Source organism: Capra hircus, chromosome 1 (assembly GCF_001704415.2).
Source record: "Capra hircus breed San Clemente chromosome 1, ASM170441v1, whole genome shotgun sequence".
Classification (NCBI taxonomy): Eukaryota; Metazoa; Chordata; class Mammalia; order Artiodactyla; family Bovidae; genus Capra; species Capra hircus.
Window position 1 is genome coordinate 156960920 of NC_030808.1, and position 23816 is coordinate 156984735.

A 23816-nucleotide genomic window follows, 5' to 3' on the forward strand; every position below is an offset into this window, starting at 1 on the left:
TCGTGTCTGACTCTTTGCAACCCCAAGGACTGCAGCACGCCAGGCTTTCCTGCCCATCACCAACTCCCGGAGCTTGCTCAAACTCGTGTCTATTGAGTCGGTGATGCCATCAACCCATCTCATCCTCTGTCATCCCCTACTCCTCCTGCCTTCATTCTTTCCCAGCATCAGGGTCTTTTCCAATGAGTCAGTTCTTCGCATCACGTGCCCAAAGTATTGGGAGTTTCAGCTTCAACATCGGTCCTTCCAATGAATATTCAGGACTGATTTCCCTCAGCATGGACTGGTTGGATTTCCTAGCAGTCCAAGGGACTCTCAAGAGTCTTCTCCAACACCACACTTCAAAAGCATCAATTCTTTGGCACTCAGCTTTCTTTATGGTCCAACTCTCACATCCATACATGACTACTGGAAAAACCATAGCCTTGACTAGATGGACCTTTGTTGGCAAAGTAATGTCTCTGATTTTTAATATGCTCTCTAGGTTGATTAAGCTTTTCTTCTAAGGAGCATGTGTCTTTTAATTTCATGGCTGCAGTCACTATCTGCAGTGATTTTGGAGCTCCCAAAATTAAACTCTCTCACTGTTTCCCCATCTATTTGCCATGAAGTGATGGAACCGGATGCCGTGATCTTAGTTTTCTAAATGTTGAGTCTTAAGCCAACTTCTTCACTCTCCTCTTTCACTTTCATCAAGAGGCTCTTTAGTTCCTCTTCACTTTCTGCCAGAAGGGTGGTGTCATCTGCATCGCTGAGGTTACTGATATTTCTCCCAGCAATCTTGATCCCAGCTTGTGCTTCATCCAGCCTGGCTTCATCCACACTCTGAAACTGGACATTTTAGAAGGAGAGGGAGTCGGAGGTGGTGCGCGGCTCGGTCTCCTGGCACGGCGCGGCCCTCCCCAGCAGCGGCGCTGATCCAGCCCGGAGCCCTGCTCCCCCGGTGCCCGCGACCCCGCGCCCGCCAGCTCAGCCCAGTGCTTCTCTGCGGCTTCCCTGGTTGGCCAGAGACGCGGAACCCGGGCTGAGACCAACCTGAGCAGCAAACTCCAGCTCGCCAGCAACAAGGAGTAGAACGGTGTGGCGGAGCAGAAGGACGTGCAATCATCTTCTCCTGCGAGAACTCCAAAATTACAACTCACTGCTGAACAACCGCTGACAGGAGAATGTTGGATCCCAGCAAAAAGAAGATACCGCACATCCAAGAGCAAATGAGAAGCCCCAGCAAGACAGGAGGAGGGATGAGATCACGTTTTGAGTGAAACCCCATACCCAACAGAGACACTTGGAGGACTCGAAACAAACCTTGCTCACACCAGGTCCCAGAGACAGAGCCAAAACCGTGCTCAAGACCCCTTCAGGAAAATTAGAGACAGCAAGGGAACACTCCACGCAAAGACGGGCACGGGGAAGGACAGAGATGGTCGGGACCTAGCAGAAGCAGAAGATATTGAGAAGAGATGGCAAGAATACACAGAACTATACAGAAAAGATCCTCATGACCCAGATAATCACGATGGTGTGATCACTCACTTAGAGCCAGACATCCTGGAATGTGAAGACAAGTGAAGACAAGTGGGCTTTAGGAAGCATCGCTATGAACAAAGCTAGTGGAGGTGATGGGATTCCAGCTGAGCTGTTTCAAATCCTGAAAGATGATGCTGTGAAAGTGCTGCACTCAATACATCAGCAAATATGGAAAACTCAGCCGTGGCCACAGGACTGGAAAATGTCAGTTTTCATTCCAGTCCCTAAGAAAGGCAATGCCAAAGAATGCTCAAGCTACTGCACAATTGCACTCATCTCACACGCTAGCAAAGTAAAGCTCAAAATTCTCCCAGCCAGGCTTCAACAGTGCATGAACCGTGAACTTCCAGATGTTCAAGCTGAATTTAGAAAAGGCAGAGGAACCAGAGATCAAATTGCCAACATCAGTTGGATCATCGAAAAAGCGCGAGAGTTCCGGAAAAATATTTGCTTCTGCTTAATTCACTATGCAAAAGCCTTTGACTGTATGGATCTCAACAAACTATGGAAAATTCTTCAAGAGATAGGAATACCAGACCACCTGACCTGTCTCCTGGGAAACCTGTATGCAGGTCAAAAAGCAACAGTTAGAACTTGACATGGAACAACAGACTGGTTCCAAATTGGGAAAGGAGTACTGTATATTGTTAAGGCTGTCTACTGTCACCCTGCTTATTTAACTCATATGCAGAGTACATCATGCAAAATGCCATGATCATTTGAATCATCAAAAACTGAATCCAGTTCCAGAAGAAAGTATATGCTGAAAGGAAAGCTTTATGTTTCACTCATGTGTGTTCTATCATGTATATTCCTTTATAAAGATAAGTGACAGAACACAAAATTTTGATTGAAAAGTAAGACAAAAATTTTTCAGTAAATAAAGCCAAAGTGTTAATATCATTCATATAACTCCTAAGATTTATAACAGAAAAGTAAGCATTAAAGAAATAAATAACCAAAGGATATAAGCAACTGACAACTAGTAAGCAAATATATGGAGAAATTCTAATACTCTACAGTAACAAATGAAATAAAAAGAACAACAAAATATCCTGTTTAACATAGTACATATTTAAATACGTATCTATATATAGAGAGAGAAAGAGAGAATATCTAACATTGGCAAATAGCATGGCAAAACACTTGCAGATGGCTAGTGCAAGCGATGATAATTCTTTTGGAAATATTTTGGCAATATGATTCAAAAAGCATAAAATTAGTCACCCTTTTATCCACATCTGAAAACCAATCATAAGGAGATAATACACAAATTAAAAGTCTGAAAAAATTATATTTATAAAAATGCTTGTAGTCTCACTGACTATAAGGGGAAAAAAAGAAAAGAATCTAAGTGTTCAATCCTGGAGGTGATTAATCACGTCATATTAACAAGAACACACTCTGTGTGCATTCTAAATGTTGGTTATTAAGAATACACAGCCATATAAAAGTATTTTATGTTAAGAGCCAAAACAGAATATAAAATGAAATTGCACTCTGATTAAAGTTATGCAAAAACAAAACAAAAGGTATGCAAAAATCAACACAGGAAGCCACAGCAGAAAGAAATAAATGAAAAAGATAATAAAGGTTGAATTAAGGTGACAGGATTATGGGTGATTTGATTTTATTTTGCTAATTTTCTGTAATATAATTTCATTACTTCCACCACTGTGATTAAATGAGTAAGGATTTCTTTTGAGAACTGTAAAATTACACCACCACTATTTAATAACATTAAAATTAATAAACCTCTATTGTTTTGCTAAGACTAAAAAGAGTGAGCCTAAAATTCTTAAACTCCTTTTGCTTTTAAAACTATTTCCTGTACTGGAGAAATACAGAGCTGAATAAACTTCTGCAGAAGAATGACACTCTGTAGAGAAACAAAAGATGAAAGATAACATAATTCATCTCTTATTTCTTTATTTACTTCCCATTAGTTCAAAAAGAAGAAAAAGAACAATGGGGTAAAGTCAGAATAAATCAAAGGCAGTTTGAAGGCCATAATTTGAATGTATAAAGTTGACAATCTGAAACCAGCGCCAAGAGCTTGATTAGGAGCATGCCAGATGGCAAAAAGGAGGATTCTAAGCCACACAGCCCTCGCTTCTCGGCCTAACACTGCCTAGAACATGTTGCTGGGAGAACCGGGAACTATTTGTGAGCAGCCGTGTATGTCAGAGATTCAACAGCTGTGATCATGACACACCTCACGGCATTCACTCACCAATCAAGTCTTCTGTGTGCCAGGCACAGTCACACACGCACACACACGCACACACACACACACGCACACGCACACGCACACGCACACGCACGCACGAGTCTATCATATCTAGGTTCTAACTGATTCTTCTGACCAGAGGTCATAAGCAGAATACAGATACAGGTAATTTTAAGAAGGAAGTATATCCCTTAAAAGTATATATCCCCAATAACTCTTAAAAAAGTTAAGAGTAAGGCAAATGTATGTTGAATAGTGCATAGCACATTAAGATGTAAGCAAAATAGAAATAGACACACAGACGCAGAAGACAAGCTTAACAGTTGCCAAAGGGGAACGGGGGTATAAATGAGGAATTGGGGATTGACATGTACATACTACATACTATATTTAAAATAGGTAATCAGTATATGTAACAGGTAATATAGTTTCTGTTGCTATACTGTAGGCCCTGTTTAGCACAGGGAACTATACCCCTTATGGTCTAATAACTTACAATGGAAAAGAGTCTGAAAAACTATATTTTATATGTGCACATATTTATGTATCACTGAGCCCCTTTGTTGAGTACCTAAGACTAACACAACACTGCGAACCAGCCATGCTTCAGCTGGTCTCCCCGGGGGCTCAGGCGGCAAAGAATGCCTGCAGTGCGGGAGACCCAGGCTCAACCCCTGGGTCAGTAAGATCCCCTGGAGAAGGAAATGGCAGCCCACTCCAGTACTCTTGCCTGGAGAACCCCATGGACGGAGCAGCCTGGCGGGCTACAGTCCACGGGGTCGCAAAGAGTCGGAAACGACTCAGCGACTTCACTTTCTTTCTTTCTATACTTCAATTAAAACTAAAAGACAAAAAAAAAGATAGAAACAAAAAAAAGTGAGCTGTAAATGAATATGCTTAACTCCAAGCACAAGCTGGAATCAAGACTGCCGGGAGAAATATCAATAACCTCAGATATGCAGATGACACCACCCTTATGGCAGAAAGTGAAGAGGAACTAAAAAGCCTCTTGATGAAAGTGAAAGAGGAGAGTGAAAAAGTTGGCTTAAAGCTCAACATTCAAAAAACTAAGATGATGACATCCAGTCCCATCACTTCATGGCAAATAGATGGGGAAACAATGGAAACAGTGAGAGACTTTATTTTCTTGGGCTCTAAAATCACTGCAGATGGTGATTGCAGCCATGAAATTAAAAGACGCTTACTCCTTGCAAGAAAAGCTATGCCCAACCTAGGCAGCATATTAAAAAGTAGAGACATTACTTTACAGACAAAGGTCCATATAGCCAAAATTATTGTTTTTCCAGTAGTCATGTATGGATGTGAGAGTTGAACCATAAAAAAAGCTGAGCACCGAAGAATTCATGCTTCTGAATTGTGGTGTTGGAGAAGACTCTTGTGGTGTTGGACAAGTCCCTTGGATTGCAAGGAGATCCAACCAGTCCATCCTAAAGGAAATCAGTCCTGAATATTCATTGGAAGGACTGATACTGAAGCTGAAACTCCAATACTTTGGCCACCTGATAGGAAGAACTGACTCACTGGAAAGACTCTGATTCTAGGAAAGATTGAGGGCAGGAGGAGAAGGGGACAACAGAGGATGAGATGGTTGGATGGCATCATTGACTCAATGGACATGAGTTTGAGTAAACTCTGGGAGTTGGTGATGGGCAGGGAGGCCTGGCGTGCTGCAGTCCATGGGGTCACAAAGAGTCAGACACGACTGAGCAACTGAACTGATCTAGTCAAGTATTTAAATAATTTCCTCATGTTTTCCTTTATGTATGTTTCAACCCCTTTAATAGTAGTAAATTAATGAATGTTTGTTTTAGGAGCTCTTCTATATCCTAAAAAAAAAAAAGAAAAAAAACCACTGTCTCCTATGGTTTTTCTAAAATATGGAAGGGCTTCCCTGGTCGTTCAGATGGGAAAGAAGGCCTGCCATGCGGGAGACCAGGGTTCGACCTGCGGCTCAGGAAGATCCCCTGCAGGAGGGAAAGGCTACCCAGGAAAGAATTTCTTCTCTTTGTGCTTTACCATTATTGCTTTGAATAATTCAACTAACAGAAACTCATCTATTAAATAATAAGGGAGTGGAAGAATGGAAATCCCAGTTTCAGGCCTGCGATCCCAGAGTCAGTGCCTACAGCCTTGGTGCTGTGCTAAGGGCAGCCGCTGGAGAGACACTGCTGGGTTTCAGCCCTACCCCTGGCACCTCCCTGCGTGACCTCAGGCCCAGGATTTAACTTCTCTGTACCTCAGTTTCTTCATCTATAAAATGGAAAGGCTAAAAATTACAGTACCCCTACTTCCTGGAGTTGCTGGTAGGATCAAATTAATCATGTATAAAGTACTTAGCACTTTGCCTCTATAACTGGGAGCTGCCATCTCAGCCATCAGACAAGCAAGTGAGCCAGGCAGACTGGGAGCCTGGGGGAAGGCAAGCTGTGTATGCCCTCCGGGGCCTGCGGAAAGGCGGAGGAGGGCAGTGTATTCTTTAAAGAGGGCAGAGAGGCTCGAAACATGGTACAAATAAACTTACTCACAAAACAGAAGTGGAGTCACAGATGCAGCCTGTGTGCTAGGTCACCCCCCTCGCGTCTGACTCTCTGTGACCCCACGGACAGGAGCCCGCATGCTCCTGCGTCAATGGGATTCTCCAGGCAAGAACATTGGACTGGGTTGCCACGCCCTCCTCCGGGGGATCTTCCTGATCCAGGGATCGAACCCACGTTTCTTACGTCTCCTGCATTCGTTGGCAGGTTCTATACCCACTCCGGTACTCTGGCCTGGAGAATTCCATGGACTGTATGATCCGCGGGGTCAGAAAGACTTGGACACGACTGAGCGACTTTCATTTTCACTGTCTTCACCACTAGCGCCGCCTGGGAAGCAGAACGTCACCGGGGGAAAGCGGGCGGTAACTGGAAACTTGGGCCTGACATGCACACACTACCGCCTATAAACTGGACGACCAAGAAGGACCTACCGCCCCCACAGGCAGCTGTACTCAGCCCTCTCTAATGACCTATTCGCGAAAAGGGTCTTAAAAAACAACAAACTACATGGGGGTGCGCGTGACGATCACGCCGCTGTACACCTGCGCGAGACCGATCACGCCGCCGTACACCTGCACGAGGCCGATCACCCCGCTGTACACCTGCGCGAGGCCGATCACGCCGCTGTACACCTGCACGAGGCCGATCACCCCGCCGTACACCTGCGCGAGACCGATCACCCCGCTGTACACCTGCGCGAGACCGATCACCCCGCTGTACACCTGCGCGAGGCCGATCACGCCGCTGTACACCTGCGCGTGACGATCACTCCGCTGTACACCTGCGCGTGACCGATCACCCCGCTGTACACCTGCGGGAGGCCGATCACTCCGCTGTACACCTGCGCGTGACCGATCACGCCGCTGTACACCTGAAGCTAACACAACGCTGGGAGTCAACAATACACCAAAAAGCTTAACCTTAAAAAAATTATAAACGGAAAAAAAATTTTAAACAGAGGGCAGAGGGCAAAACAAAGCCACTCCCACCACTGAATGCACACAAATGCAGGTCCCGTGCATTCATTTCCTGGGGTTGCGAGAACAAATGACCACAAGCCAACTCTCACATCCATTCGTGACCACTGGAGAAACCATAGCCTTGACCAGACAGACCTTTGTTGGCAAAGTAATGTCTTTTTAAATATGCTGTCTAGGTTGGTCATAACTTTCCTTCCAAGGAGTAAGCGTCTTTTAATTTCATGGCTGCAGTCACCATCTGCAGTGATTTTGGAGCCCCCAAAAATAAAGTCTGATCCAGTGGATGTTGGCAATTTGATCCCTGGTTCCTCTACCTTTTCTAAAACCAGCTTGAACATCTGGAAGTTCGTGGTTCACAGATTGCTGAAGCCTGGCTTGGAGAATTTTGAGCATTACTTTACTAGCGTGTGAGATGAGTGCAATTGTGTGGTAGTTTGAGCATTCTTTGGCATTGCCTTTCTTAGGGATTGGAATGAAAACTGGCCTCTTCCAGTCCTGTGGCCACTGCTTGACTTCACATTCCAGGATGTCTGGCTCTAGGTGAGTGATCACACCATCGTGATTAACTTGGTCATGAAGATCTTTTTTGTATAGTTCTTCTGTGTATTCTTGCCAATTCTTCTTAATATCTTCTGCTTCTGTTAGGTCCATACGATTTCTGTCCTTTATCGAGCCCATCTTTGCATGAAATGTTCCCTTGGTATCTCTAATTTTCTTGAAGAGATCTCTAGTCTTTCCCATTCTGTTGTTTTAATCTATTTCTTTGCATTGATCACTGAGGAAGTCTTTCTTATCTCTCCTTGCTATTCTTTGGAACTCTGCATTCAGATGCTTATATTTTTCCTTTTCTCCTTTGCTTTTCACTTCTCTTCTTTTCACAGCTATTTGAAAGGCCTCCCCAGACAGCCATTTTGCTTTTTTGCATTTCTTTTCCATGGGGATGGTCTTGATCCCTGTCTCCTGTACGATGTCACAAACCTCATTCCATAGTTCATCAGGCACTCTATCTATCAGATCTAGGCCCTTAAATCTATTTCTCACTTGCACTGTGTAATCATAAGGGATTTGATTTAGGTCATACCTGAATGGTCTAGCAGTTTTCCCTACTTTCTTCAATTTAAGTCTGAATTTGGCAATAAGGAGTTCATGATCTGAGCCACAGTCAGCTCCTGGTCTTGTTTTTGTTGACTGTATAGAGCTTCTCCATCTTTGGCTATAAAGAATATAAGCAATCTGATTTTGGTGTTGACCATCTGGTGATGTCCATGTGTAGAGTCTTCTCTTGTGTTGTTGGAAGAGGGTGTTTGCTATGACCAGTGCATTTTCTTGGCAAAACTCTATTAGTCTTTGCCCTGCTTCATTCCGTATTCCAAGGCCAAATTTGCCTGTTACTCCAGGCGTTTCTTGACTTCCTCCTCTTGCATTCCAGTCCCCTATAATGAAAAGGACATCTTTTTTGGGTGTTACTTCTAAAAGGTCTTGTAGGTCTTCATAGAACCATTCAACTTCAGTTTCTTCAGCATTACTGGTTGGGGCGTAGACTTGGATTACTGTGATATTGAATGGCTTGCCTTGGAAACGAACAAAGATCATTGTGTCGTTTTTGAGATTGCATCCAAGTCCTGCATTTCAGACTCTTTTGTTGACCATGATGGCTACTCCATTTCTTCTGAGGGATTCCTGCTTGCAGTAGTAGATGTAATGGTCATCTGAGTTAAATTCACCCATTCCAGTCTATTTTAGTTCGCTGATTCCTAGAATGTCGACGTTCACTCTTGCCATCTCCTGTTTGACCACTTCCAATTGCCTTGATTCATGGACCTAACATTCCAGGTTCCTATGCAATGTTGCTCTTTACAGCATCGGACCTTGCTTCTATCACCAGTCACATCCTCCACAACTGGGTATTGTTTTTACTTTGGGTCCATCCCTTCATTTTTTCTGAAGTTATTTCTCCACTGATCTCCAGTAGCATATTGGGCACCTACTGATCTGGGGAGTTCCTCTTTCAGTATCCTATAATTTTGCCTTTTCATACTGTTCATGGGTTCTCAAGGCAAGAATACTGAAGTGGCTTGCCATTCCCTTCTCCAGTGGACCACATTCTGTCAGACCTCTCCACCATGACCTGCCCGTCTTGGGTTGCCCTGGGGGCATGGCTTAGTTTCATTGAGTTAGACAAGACTGTGGTCTGTGTGATCAGATTGACTAGTTTTCTGTGAGTATGGTTTCAGTGTGTCTGCCCTCTGATGCCCTCTTGCAACACCTATCGTCTTATTTGGGTTTCTCTTACCTTGGACATGGGGTCTCCCTCAGCCTTTCCCTTATTAGGACACTTGCTACTGGATTTTCGCCCACCCAGATCATCCAGGGGCTTCCCAGATGGTGTTAGTGGTTAAGAACCCGCCTGCCAATGCAGGAGATATAAGAAACCTGGGTTCTGTCCCTGGGTGGGGAAGATCCCCTGGAGGAGGGCAGAGCAACCCACTCCAGTATTCTTGCCTGCAGAATCCCACGGACACAGGAGCCTGGAGGGCTGCCGTACGCAAAGAGTCCGACACCACTGAAGCGACTCAGCACACATGCACAGATCATCCAAAATGATCTCAAGAGCGTCCACGGAATTGCATTTACAAGGACCCTTTTCCCATATAAGATAACCATCACAGGTTCTTGGAATTAGAACGTGGACATCTTTGAAGGCCACTATTCAACCCACTACACCAGCATCTTCAATCCTCTGATTTTTTTCAGCATAGCAGGAAATAGAGGATTTTACTTTGTTAGTTGCCTTAGATATAAGACAAGAAATGAAAAACTAAGGAAACATTTTAATATCTTAGGAAAGTAGTCAAGTATAGAATGCAGGTGTAAACAGGTCAGTTTGTAAGAGTTAAGTCAGATGCTCAGGGGCCCACCTAACTACTACAGAAAGCTGAAGGATAGATGACATGTCAATTACATGCTGTCTTTGTAGAGACAATCTACCCAAAAGTCCACGATCTTTAAGGAATGTAGTAGGGTGGGTCCCGTAGATAAAAAACATTCATATATGTCTTCTGATCTGCTGAAAGTGAAGTCACTGAGTCGTGTCCGACTCTTTGCAATCCCATGGACTGTAGGCTATCAGGCTCCTCCGTCCCTGGGATTCTCCAGGCAGGAATACTGGAGTGGGTTGCCATTTCCTTCTCCAGGAGAGCTTCACAACCCAGGGATCGAACCCAGGCCTGCTGCATCGTAGGCAGATGCTTTACCGTCTGAGCCACCAGGGAAGTCCTCTGATCTACTGAAAAGGCATGAAATAACTTCAGAATCACACACAAGGAGTTCCCTGCCCTTCCAGTGGTTAGAACTCTGTGCTTCCACCACAAGGGGCCTGGGTTCGATCCCTAGTGGGAGAATAAGATCCTGCAAGCCACACGGTGAAAAACAGACAAACAAAAAACCAGCATCATGGTGATCTCTGGGGGAACTGGAGAGTTTAGAAGACAGATCACTGTGCATCTTTTTATATTATTTTTATGTTTGAACCAAGTCAATGCCTTACCTCTTAAAAAAACAAATTTAATCACTTTTTAAGTCTATATGCCATTTATCTAACACTTGTTCCAAGACACAACATACTTACATTTGTAGTTCATGAAGCCAACGTAAAGTTTTTGCCATATTTCGTCCGTCATTAAAATGTGGTGTTGGGATCCCATACAAGTTAAATCTATGAAAACTTGACGGGTCATACTTCCGGTTCTTTGCTTCTCCTAAGAAAAGAAAAGGGAAGACTTTTGACTTAAGCAACACAGCTTTATGCAAGAGGCACATGATGTTCTCAGTAACAAGGAATATGCCAGTGGGAGAAAGTGAGACTGTAACAGCGCAGGAACTCCAGCTTCGGCGACAGAGACAGAGGCACTCTCCCATGAGCGCTGGGAGACGGCGGAGCGCGAGTTCCTCGAGCAGATTCTCGGAAAGTAGAAAAATGATGCAGAGAAAGACATGCACATGAAAAATGCAGGCCCATCCACGTGAAAGAGGTTCTGCGGATCCGGGGATGTGCGGCGGAGCGTTTGGCCCCCGGTGGTGCTTTGCCCTCCGCTAAGATCTGAGAGGTCGGCATTTTACTTTACTGTCCCCGCCCCCCGACCTCCCGCAGAGGGAGCCCGAGTCTTGGCCCGGACCACCGGGAAGCCCCGAGAGGCTGGTAGTTTAGAGTTGCTCTCACTAAGATTTGCATTACAACCCTCACATTTCATTATGATCACTTATCGCAGAGACGTTTGAAGGGTGATTGAGGACTGAAAACCCAGCAGGGAGGTCTTTAAGATCTAACACTGTATTTTTTTCAAGTATGATGTGGTATTAGTTCTCTATTTATAGATAAGAAAGTAAGACTGAAACTAGAGGTGAGCTAAAAGGTTACTGGACAGAGGAGCCTGGCAGGCTACAGCGCACAGAGTTGCGAAGAGTCAGACATGACTGAGCGTGCACGCACACAAAAGGTTATGAAATGATAAGGAAAAAGATTCAGTCTCACTAGTAACCCAAATGATGTAAGCAAAACCAATAGTACGCAGTCACAATTCGTCTCTCAGTTGAGCAAAACCTAAAGATTGGCAAAGCCCGTCACTGGGGAGGACGCTGGGGATGGGAGTCTCACACCCAGCAGGTGCGAGGGCAGGCTGGGCGAGAATCAGGGCGGCGGCCCGGCTCTGAGACTCAGAGCTTCAGAAACCTAGGGCTGAGTCTTAAAGAAGCGAACCGTCTTCACAAAGATAGATAAACAGTACATTTCTATAACTCTGAAAAATATAATATTGGGAACTGACCTAAGAAGACAAGCATAAACACAGACTCCTCTCTGAACGGCAAAGAAAAACATAAATCAAAGCATCATCTGTGACTGGAGATTTTAGAAGATTTTCTTTGTATTTTATACATTTCTATGTAGCCTGTTTTTTTTTTTTTTTTATTTTTTGGCCACTCTGCGAGGCATGTGGGATCTTAGCCCCTGAGATGGAATCAAACCCACACCCCTTGCTGTGGAAGCTCGGAATCTTCACCACCGGACTGCCAAGGAAGTCCCTATGCAGCTTGCATTTTATAAAAGAAAATATAACTTTAGTAATAATTTAAATTAAGTATACTTAAAGAGGTCGTCATTAATGGTGTCCCTGACACATTATTTTAAGTAAAAAAATTTAAACGCATATAGCAGCTTCCCCAAAAGAATGGAGATTACTATCACATTTAACTGAAGACAATAGCTCAGTGGATGGGCTTAGAAATTATATATTATATATATTATGGATAAACAACAAGGTCATTCTGGACAGCACTGGGAGATATACTCAACACCCTACAACAAGACATAACGGGAAAGAACCTACACGTGTACAGCTGAGTCACTTTGCTGCACACCAGACACTAGCACATCGTAACTGAGCAACACCTCAATATAAATACAGAATTAAATATTTTTAAAATCTGTACTCCGTTTCATCCAACTGCTAAAGGCATTTTCAGTTCAGTCGCTCAGTCGTGTCCGACTCTTTGAGACCCCAGGAAATGCACCTTGCCAGGCCCCCCTGTCCATCACAAACTCCCGGAATTCACTCAGACTCACATCCATCGAGTCAGTGATGCCATCCAACCATCTCATCCTCGGTCGTCCCCTTCTCCTCCTGCCCCCAATCCCTCCCAGCATCAGAGTCTTTTCCAATGAGTCAACTCTTCGCGTGAGGTGGCCAAAGTACTGGAGTTTCAGTTTTAGCATCAGTCCTTCCAAAGAACACCCAGGGCTGATCTCCTTCAGAATGGACTGGTTGGATCTCCTTGCAGTCCAAGGGACTCTCAAGAGTCTTCTCCAACACCACAGTTCAAAAGCATCAATTCTTCGGCACTCAGCCTTCTTCACAGTCCAACTCTCACACCCATACATGACCATAGGAAAAACCATAGCCTTGACTAGACGGACCTTAGTCAGCAAAGTAATGTCTCTGCTTTTGAATATGCTATCTAGGTTGGTCATAACTTTCCTTCCAAAGAGTAAGCATCTTTTAATTTCATGGCTGCAGTCACCATCTGCAGTGATTTTGGAGCCCAAAAAATAGAGTCTGACACTGTTTCCACTGTTTCCCCATCTATTTCCCATGAAGTGATGGGACCAGATGCCATGATCTTTGTTTTCTGAATGTTAAGCTTTAAGTCAACTTTTTCACTCTCCTCTTTCACTTTCATCAAGAGGCTTTTTAGCTCCTCTTCACTTTCTGCCATAAGGGTGGTGTCATCTGCATATCTGAGGTTATTGATATTTCTCCCAGCAATCTTGATTCCAGCTTGTGCTTCTTCCAGCCCAGCATTTCTCATGATGTACTCTGAATAGAAGTTAAATAAGCAGGGTGACAATATCCAGCCTTGATGTACTCCTTTTCCTATTTGGAAACAGTCTGTTGTTCCATGTCCAGTTCTAAGTGTTGCTTCCTGACCTGCATACACGTTTCTCAAGAGGCAGGTCAGGTAGTCTGGTATTCCCATCTCTTTCAGAATTTTCCACAGTTTCTTGTGATCCACACAGTCAAAGGCTTTGGCATAGTCAATAAAGCAGAAATAGATGTTTTTCTGGAACTCTCTTGCTTTTTCCATGATCCAGCAGATGTTGGCAATTTGATCTCTAGTTCCTCTGCCTTTTCTAAATTCAGCTTGAACATCTGGAAGTTCACGGTTCACGTACTGCTGAAGCCTGGCTTGGAGAATTTTGAGCATTACTTTACTAGCGTGTGAGATGAGTGCAATTGTGCTGTAGTTTGAGCATTCTTTGGCATTGCCTTTCTTTGGAATTGGAATGAAAACTGACTTTTTCCAGTCCTGCGGCCACTGCTGAGTTTTCCAAATTTGCTGGCATATTGAGTGCAGCACTTTCACAGCATCATCTTCCAGGATTTGAAATAGCTCCACTGGAATTCCATCACCTCCACTAGCTTTGTTCATAGTGATGCTTTCCAAGGTCCACTTGACTTCACATTCCAGGATGTCTGGCTCTAGGTGAGTGATCACACCTTCGTGATTATCTGGGTCGTGAAGATCTTTTTTGTACAGTTCTTCTGTGTATTCTTGCCACCTCTTCTTAATAGCTTCTGCATTTTAGATGTATCCTAAAATGTTGTCTCTATATATATTCATTGATACGGTTCTTTCTAAAACAGCTAAATGGCATTGGATTAGACAGTGCTATCGATGCTAAACTTTTTCTGAAAAGGAATAAAGTATTTTCACAAGAAATAGAGGGAAGGAGGAATAAAGGCAAAAACAAGAGGGAGGAAAAGGAGAGAGGGCCAGGGAGTGAGGGTGCAGCGGCGGGAGAGAGGACTTCGGAGGCCAGGAGACGGGACGGGGCGAGGCGGGAGGGTGGAGGCTACCCACGGCTCGGGGTCCTGGGCGCGTGATGGTGGAGCCCACCCAAGGCCCAGGGTCCGGGGTGGGGTCCAGCATGCATGACGGTGGAGCCCACCCAGGCTCCGGTCTGGAGCACGTGACGGTGGAACCCACCCAGGGCCTGGGTCCAGAGCACAGTGAAGATGGAGCCCACCCGGGGCCTGGGGCCCGGGCCCTGGGGTCCATGCAACGACTCGCAGAGACCAAGAGAAGCCACGCGTGGAGCGGAGGGCCTGGGAGACAGCCCCCGCTGTCAGCGAGGTTCAGGAGGAAGAGGATCCAAGGGCCATGGGGAGAAAAGTAAGACAGAGAGGGGGGCCCCTACCGCCTTGGAGGGAGAGTCTCACTTCTAACTAAGGTTGGCCAGTTGGTGAATTGGGCGCAACCCATCTCAGGACATGAGAGTGTGCCCAATTGCTCAACCGTGTTCCTCTCCTTGCAGCCCCCTGGACTGGAGCCCACCAGTCTCCTCTGTCCATGGGACTTCCCAGGCAGGAATACTGGAGTGGGCTTGCCATGCCCTTCTCCATTCTCAGGACGTGTATTAGAGTCTAACTCTCAGTCCTGTTAGATCAAAATTCTACTTAGCTCACACAGGTAACTTGTAACTTACAGCACTTAAACACCCAATGCCTTTCGGTTGTGCTATAGAATAATTCCAGCAACGCAAGCTAAGTCACTTCAGTCCTGTCTGACTCTGTGACCATGCGGACTGGGACCCACCGGGCTCCTCCATCCATGGGATGTCCCAGGCAAGAAGACTGGAGGGGGTGCCATTTCCTCCTCCAGGGGATCTTCCTGACCCAGGGATCGAACCCGCTTCTCTTACGTCTCCAGCACTGGCGGGCGGGTTTTCTTTACCACTGTCGCCACCTGGGAAGCCCCAGTTCGAACAATAAGCTACTTTTAGTCACAATCACTTAATACTAGCACTACTATCACCGAGCCCTAACTACGCTCCAGACGCCATGCTGGCATTTTGCAGGCACTCACTTCATCCGCACAACATCATCATCCCTGCCTATTTAAGAAATTTAAAATAGATGATGATAAGTAAAATATTCAAGGTCTGAAAGATAATCAGTGGTAAGCAACGCCTTAAACTTCATGATGTGAAAACTTCTGCACTTGACCAGTAACTATATTCCTCATTTAAAATGAAGCACTTAGAATAATCTTGATATTTGAATAAGAATGGTATTTTTAAGCCTAGATCCACTCACACAAGATTAGACTACCTAACGTTTCATCTTAACTGCTTCTTTTCGTTGGACATTTTATAAGGGTATATGTTCCCAGCTATCAGGGTTTGTAACCTTATAAGTTGGGCTTCTCAGATGTTGCTTCTGGTAAAGAACCCGCCTGCCAATGCAGGAGACAAAATGAGACCTGGGTTCAACCCCTGGGTCGAAAGATCCCCTGGAGGAGTGCATGGCCTCTCACCCCGGTCTTCTAGCCTGGAGAATCTCTGTGTACAGAGGAGCTTGGCAGGCCCCAGTCCATAGGGTCATACAGAGTCAGACAGGACTGAAGTGACTCAGCATGCATCACTAGAATTAGTCTATAGCACAACCAGGCATCTCATCGTTGAGCTCATCATCTCCCTATCCCTCTTCACAAGTCTGAGTGCCATATTCTCCTGTTTTACACCGGAGGAAACTTACCCACAAAATAGTCGTTGTGAGATACGATGTACAGATCGTGGCCTGCCTGCGCTTCTTCAAATACCTCTTTATAGGGTTTTGGTGGATTCACCATATCTCTAGCAGACATTTCTGAAGAAAGAATGATGAAATCAGTTTTAAGATGCTTTTCATCTCTTTGTAACATTGAAATTGACTGGAGCAAATGGCAAACTGGGTGTGCTGCCTGCCCAAGCTACAGGGGCACAGAGCCAGCGCACACCGATACTGGCCGCCGAGACAGGAGCGGCCCGGGAGTCATGGTCTCACGGACCCCCACTGGAACAGGCTCCCTCCCTAGAGTTCTGAAGAATGTTAACCACTTTGGTCGTCCTGAGCCACATGCCAAGCCCAATTAATTTCCCAATTTTGAGAATCTCAGGATAATTTTTATTTTAGTTTGCTCCATACTTCCAAGAGGATCTAGGCAAATGTGAATCACAAATCAGCTTCATAAGCCCTGGTGCCCTGTGGGGAATGCCTTGATGCAAATTTTGGCAGCTATAGACTACAGCGCACATCCGAATCTGTAGCTGTGAATATCCATCTTCGAACTGGCCCAAGGTGCCAGGGAAATCACTGGCATCGGAAAGAAACTCTTCTTCCTTCTGGCCCCAAACCTAGAGCTAGAAGGTCTCTGTTGAATAGCTGCTTTCCCAGGACTGGCAGTTCCTGGCTTTATATACAGCGAGTTATTTTGTCTTTATTGTTTCCTGTAATGATTTTTAAATATAATTCCATTTGCAGTTTTCTCTTTGTACCTAACAACATACATTGAGGTGTTTTCTTTCTTTTGGACTGTATGCCAAGAATTGGGGTCTGTAAACAAACCGTTAAGAATATTGGAAGGTGGTCCTGCTCAGAATAATCCTGTAAAGCAGTACTTCTCTTTTGATGTAGGAACCATTACACCTATTAATACACATACATGTGTTCTGGAGCATTCCTTTTATTACATATATAAGTGAGTACTTTTCATATTAAATGAACTAATCTTAGATAGCAGTTATGATATAACTACGGTAATTCTGTAATGTTCTGTCTGCTTAAATACAATTTTTAATCCTATTTAAAAGGAAAACAAGATATTTTACCTCTTCTAAAATACATTTTAATATTTCAAATATTAACAAATTTTAACTTTATATGTGATACAATAAAGTACAACTGCAGATTTTGCCTTCCAAGACAAAGGCATAATTTATCTCCAGAACAGATACTACTATGTGAACGAAAAAACACCCTAATGGACCTTTTGGTAAGAAAGATAAGGTTCCTGGAGCAAAGCCTCAGCGGGTGCAGAAAGACAAAGAGAGAAGCACCTCTCTCAGCAGAATGATAAAATTATGACAGAGTTTGAGGTCCCTGTAATGATATCTGGAGGGGGAGCGTAAGGGACCTAAAAAGGCCAAAAGTGAGAAGATCTGCAGGACAGCACTGGAGAGGGCAGGAGGCAGGGAGGCAGAGGAGGGACGGCCTCTGACTGATGGTGAGTCACGCGTGGAAATACACGCGCCACCCCCTCTCCAGATGACAGAGGAGTCTGCCCTGACGCTGCCTGTTCGCTTAGTAAGCAGGTACACATCGTGGACTGGTATGAATGAGTGTTGTACGCAGCATTCACCAAACTTATCTGTTCCGTGGTCTATTGTATGAAACCGAGTTTCATACAGAGTTGAGAGTTATACGCAGACCTAGGGAACAGACGAGGGCGAGGGCTCTGGGGGAGGGAAGCATTGGGCGTTTCGGCTTCGCAGATGCGAGCTGCTGCAACAGGATAGATAAGGAGCAAAGTCCTGTTGCATGGCGGTGGCTGCTGCGTCACGTCAGTCTCAGGCAGCTGTATGCAATCTCCCGGGACAAACCACAGTGGGAAAAATACAAAAAAGAATGCGTATGCATGCATAACAGAATCAGCTTGCTGTACGGCAGGAATCCACAGAACATCTGTACATCAACTGGTCTTCAGTTTAAAAAGAAATTTTTTAAAAAGAGTTGAGAGTTACGAGCATATCAGAGGCCTTGGTGGAAACAAAACCCATCAGCAGGTGCCCGGGGGGAAGGATGGCAGCCCTCTCAGCTGGTCCCAGCATCGGCGTTCCTGGGTCTGGTCCCTGTCTCTGCACCGTCTGTGCTCTGCGCCCTGAACCTCTTCTCCAAACCCTGAGCTCACTGCCTGAACACACGGCCTTGGCGCGCTGGAAGGCCTCTGGGTCTGAGAGTAGCTTTCTTGCTATGCTCCTGTCTTTCATCCTTGACATCATCTGCACCAGCACTAAACAAGCCCCAACAGGAAACCGAGTCCCATTTGCTAAGAAAGCATTTAATCGCTCCCTCCCACCGCTCATTTTCACTACCTCTGACGATTGCCGTCCCAAATGTCGTATTGAGTATGTCCAGGCCTTTAGGCAATCCTGGTGTCTGATCGTGAGATTTTCCTAACGGTGCCCGTTGATGGCTAAGATATACTGACTCCTTTTTATCTTTCATTATCTGTTGAAACGTTGTTACAGGCTGTGGGTTGATCAATACCTTTGCCTAAAGAAGTCATACAAAGCAAAGATGTAACAACCAAAAAAGAAAGAAAGAAATCTGAACAGTGAAACTCAACAGCCCCGGAGAAGAGAATACGACAGCGGAAAAGCATTTCGTGATTGTTGCCTTGGCTCACCTTCAAACCCACCATCGGACTGGGACCGTGCAGCTTAGAAGTGTCAAAACGTGACTTTTCACTGAGGCTACAGTGTTCACGAGGGCAGCTCCCTGGTTCCGCAGCTCGAATATTCCAGAGGAGCGGGAATGACGAGAGCCCCACAGGCTCCCTGCAGGTGCAGGAGCCGGCCTTCTGCCCCGGGACTGCCCTTTCAGTCCGGAGCAGATAACATGGAGACCCCGCGTGCACACAGCTCACGCACCAGCGCGCGGACGTCTCCAGCAGCAGCACCCAGCCCCTGTCCTCGCCACGCTTTAACGAACCTTGGCAGCACCTCTCTTTACCATCAAAGTGCGAGTCAGTGCTCAGCCGTGCCCGACTCTGGACCGGGGCTCTCCAGGCCAGAACACTGGAGTGGGCAGCCTAGCCCTTCTCCAGGGGCTCGAACCCAGGTCTCCCACACTGCAGGCGGATTCTTTACCAGCTGAGCCACCAGGGAAGCCGAGAATACTGGAGTGGGCAGCCTAGCCCTTCTCCAGGGGAGCTTCCCGACCCAGGAATTGTTCGCTAGGGGATCTTCCTGACCCCGGAATCGAACCGGGGCCTCCTGCATTGCAGGCGGATTCTTTACCAGCTGAGCTGTCAAGGAAGCCTACCCCTTTTTACCGTGGGAAAATGAAGTGCGGCTCAGCTTGTATCATCGTCCAAGGAGACATACGCAGTCTGGGGCTTACGCCGTTGACTTTCCCGCACTCACTGTCTTGCCTACTGCTGCTTGGATTTTTTTCATTAAGAGCAGGAAGGAGGTTGGAAGCGATGATTTCACCAGCACTTCATTTGTGCATTTTCCACCTTGGAAGTGAATAACATACAAGAAAAAACAGAAAAGAAGTTACCGGTATCGAGATTTTCGATCTTATTCCGTGTGTCAAGGAAGGTGCGATTTGGGGATCATTTGCTCTGCCATAAAATACTCTTTCGGCTCCAACGGGTGGATATCTGAAGTTGAAAAATTTTTTTGCCTCAGGTGGGGTCATTAGCTGTCAACAGTGAGAGAAGAAAATAGAATCAAGTACAGTTGATTGACATCAGCAAGACTGATCTATACCAATCAAGGAACATCTTTCATTACATGAGTATAACAAGTACCTGGGGAGCTCCAGCACCCAATAACAAAACATCTTGAAAGTTGTTTAATGGAAATAAGCAACAGATTTTTGAAGTTATATTTAGCTGCAGCAGCATGGATAGACCTAGAGATTATCACACTAAGTCAGAGAAAGATATCATGATATGCCTTATATCTGAAATCTAGAAAAATGATAAAACGAACTTATCTACAAAGCAGAAACAGAGTCACAGATGTAGAATTATGGCTACCAAAGGGGAAAGGAGGTGGAGGATAAATCAGGAGTTTGGGATTAACATACACACACTGCCATGTATAAAACAGGTAAACAGTAAGACCCCACTGTATAGCGCAGGGAACTCTGCCTTCATGGGAAAAGGACCCAGGAAAGCGCGGCCAGGTATATATGCACACATGATTCTCGAGATATAGGTGCACACATATGCACATACATATACATGATTCACGTGGTATAGGTGCACACACATATACATATATACACATGATTCTCGAGGTATAGGTGCACACACATATACATATACAGACATGATTCACGTGGTATAGGTGCGCACATATGCACATACATATACATGATTCATGTGGTATAGGTACACACATATACATATATATACATGATTCACGTGGTATAGGTGCACACACATATATATACATGATTCACGTGGTATAGGTGCACACACATATACACATACATACACATGATTCACGTGGTATAGGTGCACACATATGCACATACATATACATGATTCACGTGGTATAGGTACACACACATACACATATATATACATGATTCACGTGGTATAGGTGCACACACATATACATACATATACATGATTCACGTGGTATAGGTGCACACACATATACACATACATATACATGATTCACGTGGTATAGGTGCACACACATATACACATACATATACATGATTCACGTGGTATAGGTGCACACACATATACACATATATACACATGATTCACGTGGTATAGGTACACACACATATACATATATACACATGATTCACGTGGTATAGGTGCACACATATATACATATACACACATGATTCACGTGGTATAGGTGCACACATATACACATATACACACATGATTCACGTGGTATAGGTGCACACATATGCACATATATACACATGATTCACGTGGTATAGGTACACACACATATACATATATATACATGATTCACGTGGTATAGGTGCACACACATATACATATATATACATGATTCACGTGGTATAGGTGCACACACATATACACATACATATACATGATTCACGTGGTATAGGTGCACACACATATACATATATACACATGATTCACGTGGTATAGGTACACACACATATACATATACATACATGATTCTCGAGGTATAGGTGCACACATATACACATATATATACATGATTCACGTGGTATAGGTACACACATACATATATACACATGATTCATGTGGTATAGGTACACACATATACATATACATACATGATTCACGTGGTATAGGTACACACACATATACATATATATACATGATTCACGTGGTATAGGTACATATACATATATATACATGATTCGAGTGGTATAGGTACACACATATACACATATATATACATGATTCACGTGGTATAGGTACACACACATACATATATATACATGATTCTCGAGGTATAGGTACACACATATGCACATATATACACATGATTCACGTGGTATAGGTACACACACATATACATATATATACATGATTCTCGAGGTATAGGTACACACATATACACATAAATATACATGATTCAAGTGGTATAGGTACACACACATATACATATATATACATGATTCTCGAGGTATAGGTACACACATATACACATATATATAGATGATTCACGTGGTATACATACACACACATATACATATATATAGATGATTCACGTTGCTGCATTCCTGAAACTAACAGAGCATTATAAATCAGCTATACTCTAATAAAAATAAGTCATATCTAGAAAACAACCAGAGAAGGCAATGGCACCCCACTCCGGTACTCTTGCCTGGAAAATCCCATGGATGGAGGAGCCTGGTAGGCTGCAGTCCATGGGGTCACTAAGTCAGTCATGACTGAGTGACTTCACTTTCACCTTTCGCTTTCATTCACTGGAAAAGGAAATGGCAACCCACTCCAGTGTTCCTGCCTGGAGAATCCCAGGGATGGGGGAGCCTGGTGGGCTGCCATCTATGGGGTCGCACAGAGTCGGACACGACTGAATCGACTTAGCTTAGCAATAGGAAGTATTTAGGTTAGGAAGAATACCATAAAAGACTCTTTCCAATCTAAATAAATGGAAAATTCCAGTAGTTTTCGTAGAGCTGGAAATCGTAAGCCTGGGATTTTCATTTCCTCATTCACACTCAACAGAAGGTCTTATAGTAAAAAAAAAAAAAAAAATCCAAATGGACGTTAAAGTCATGCAGCTCTCACAAGGAACGTTGGACGTGTTTATCTCAGATTCTCACAAGTGCGTATTTAAAACACTCACCCTGGGAAAGTTTTCAGTCAAGCAGTTTGCAGCTCTGTATCCAATCGGAAGAACTTTCCCTGCCTAAGGAGAGAAAGGCAGTAATCGGTCATTGTGAAGGTACAGGGAGGGTGTTTTGAAGAAAGCAATATATTTCCAATTTGGCCTATGCTTCTAACACTTCAACTACTTAACACAGTTAAGAAAAACAGGGAAAACGAATACCAGATCTAAAGCCATCCTGAGGTGCAATACAAACATCAGGTGCTATGTACATTTTGAGTTTACTTTTTTTTTTTTTTTGCAACCTGCTAAGGTACTCCGCTCTCGGAAATCCTTGCCACACTTCACAGGTTAAGTATCAGCTGTCCTATCATCACGGGCTTCCCTGGTGGCTCAGAGCGTAAAGCGTCTGCCTGCAATGCAGGAGGCCTGGGTTCAATCCCTGGGTCAGGAAAATCCCCTGGGGAAGGAGATGGCAACCCACTCCAGTACCCTTGCCTGGAAAATCCCATGGATGGGGGAGCCTGGTGGGCTATGGCAAAGAGTCGGACACGACCGAGCGACTTCCCTTTCACTTTGTTATCATCAGTGCAGTGGGACTGGGACCGAATTCAAGCTAAACACAAACGGTCAGCATTTCCGAGTATGCATGAGTGTGTTTGCATTACGGGTATATTTCCGCCGACACCCTAGCTTTTGATCTATGAGGACGTGTCCTCCCTGGCCAAGCTCCTTCTGTGAATGGTCTGAACCTCACTTGGCTTTGTTCCAATCTGGGTCTTATCTGTCCTTCTCTTGCCCAAGCAAAGATTATAACTGCTCATTCCCAGCCATGCATCTCGTATCTTTCCCCTTTATCATTTCAAGGCAGCTGATAGCTATTTTTGCAAAGCATAAGTTTCTCTTTAAAAAGCCGAGAGAAAGAAAGTTCCCGTAAGAGTGTTCTAGGTCTCTGGAGGGGGCTGGGGAGAATCCGTGAAAAGCAGAGAGGCTGAGAGTTGGGTGGAGGGATGACTGTACAGGTGTTGGCAGGGGTAGACCGATTAGATAAATGAGGGGTGGCCGGGTGACAACATAGACACATGGATACAGAT

At 44.6% G+C, this 23816-nt stretch overlaps 1 protein-coding gene across 1 annotated transcript in view; it reads right to left on the bottom strand.

Moving 5' to 3' along the window:
- The window catches only part of EFHB (EF-hand domain family member B), a 61293-nt gene that overhangs the window by 21935 nt on the left and 15542 nt on the right, over positions 1 to 23816 (bottom strand). Inside the window, 5 exon segments of the mRNA XM_018053227.1 lie at positions 10924 to 11053; positions 16388 to 16498; positions 18763 to 18943; positions 19955 to 20098; positions 22741 to 22803. Coding sequence (XP_017908716.1) covers positions 10924 to 11053; positions 16388 to 16498; positions 18763 to 18943; positions 19955 to 20098; positions 22741 to 22803 — 629 coding nt within the window.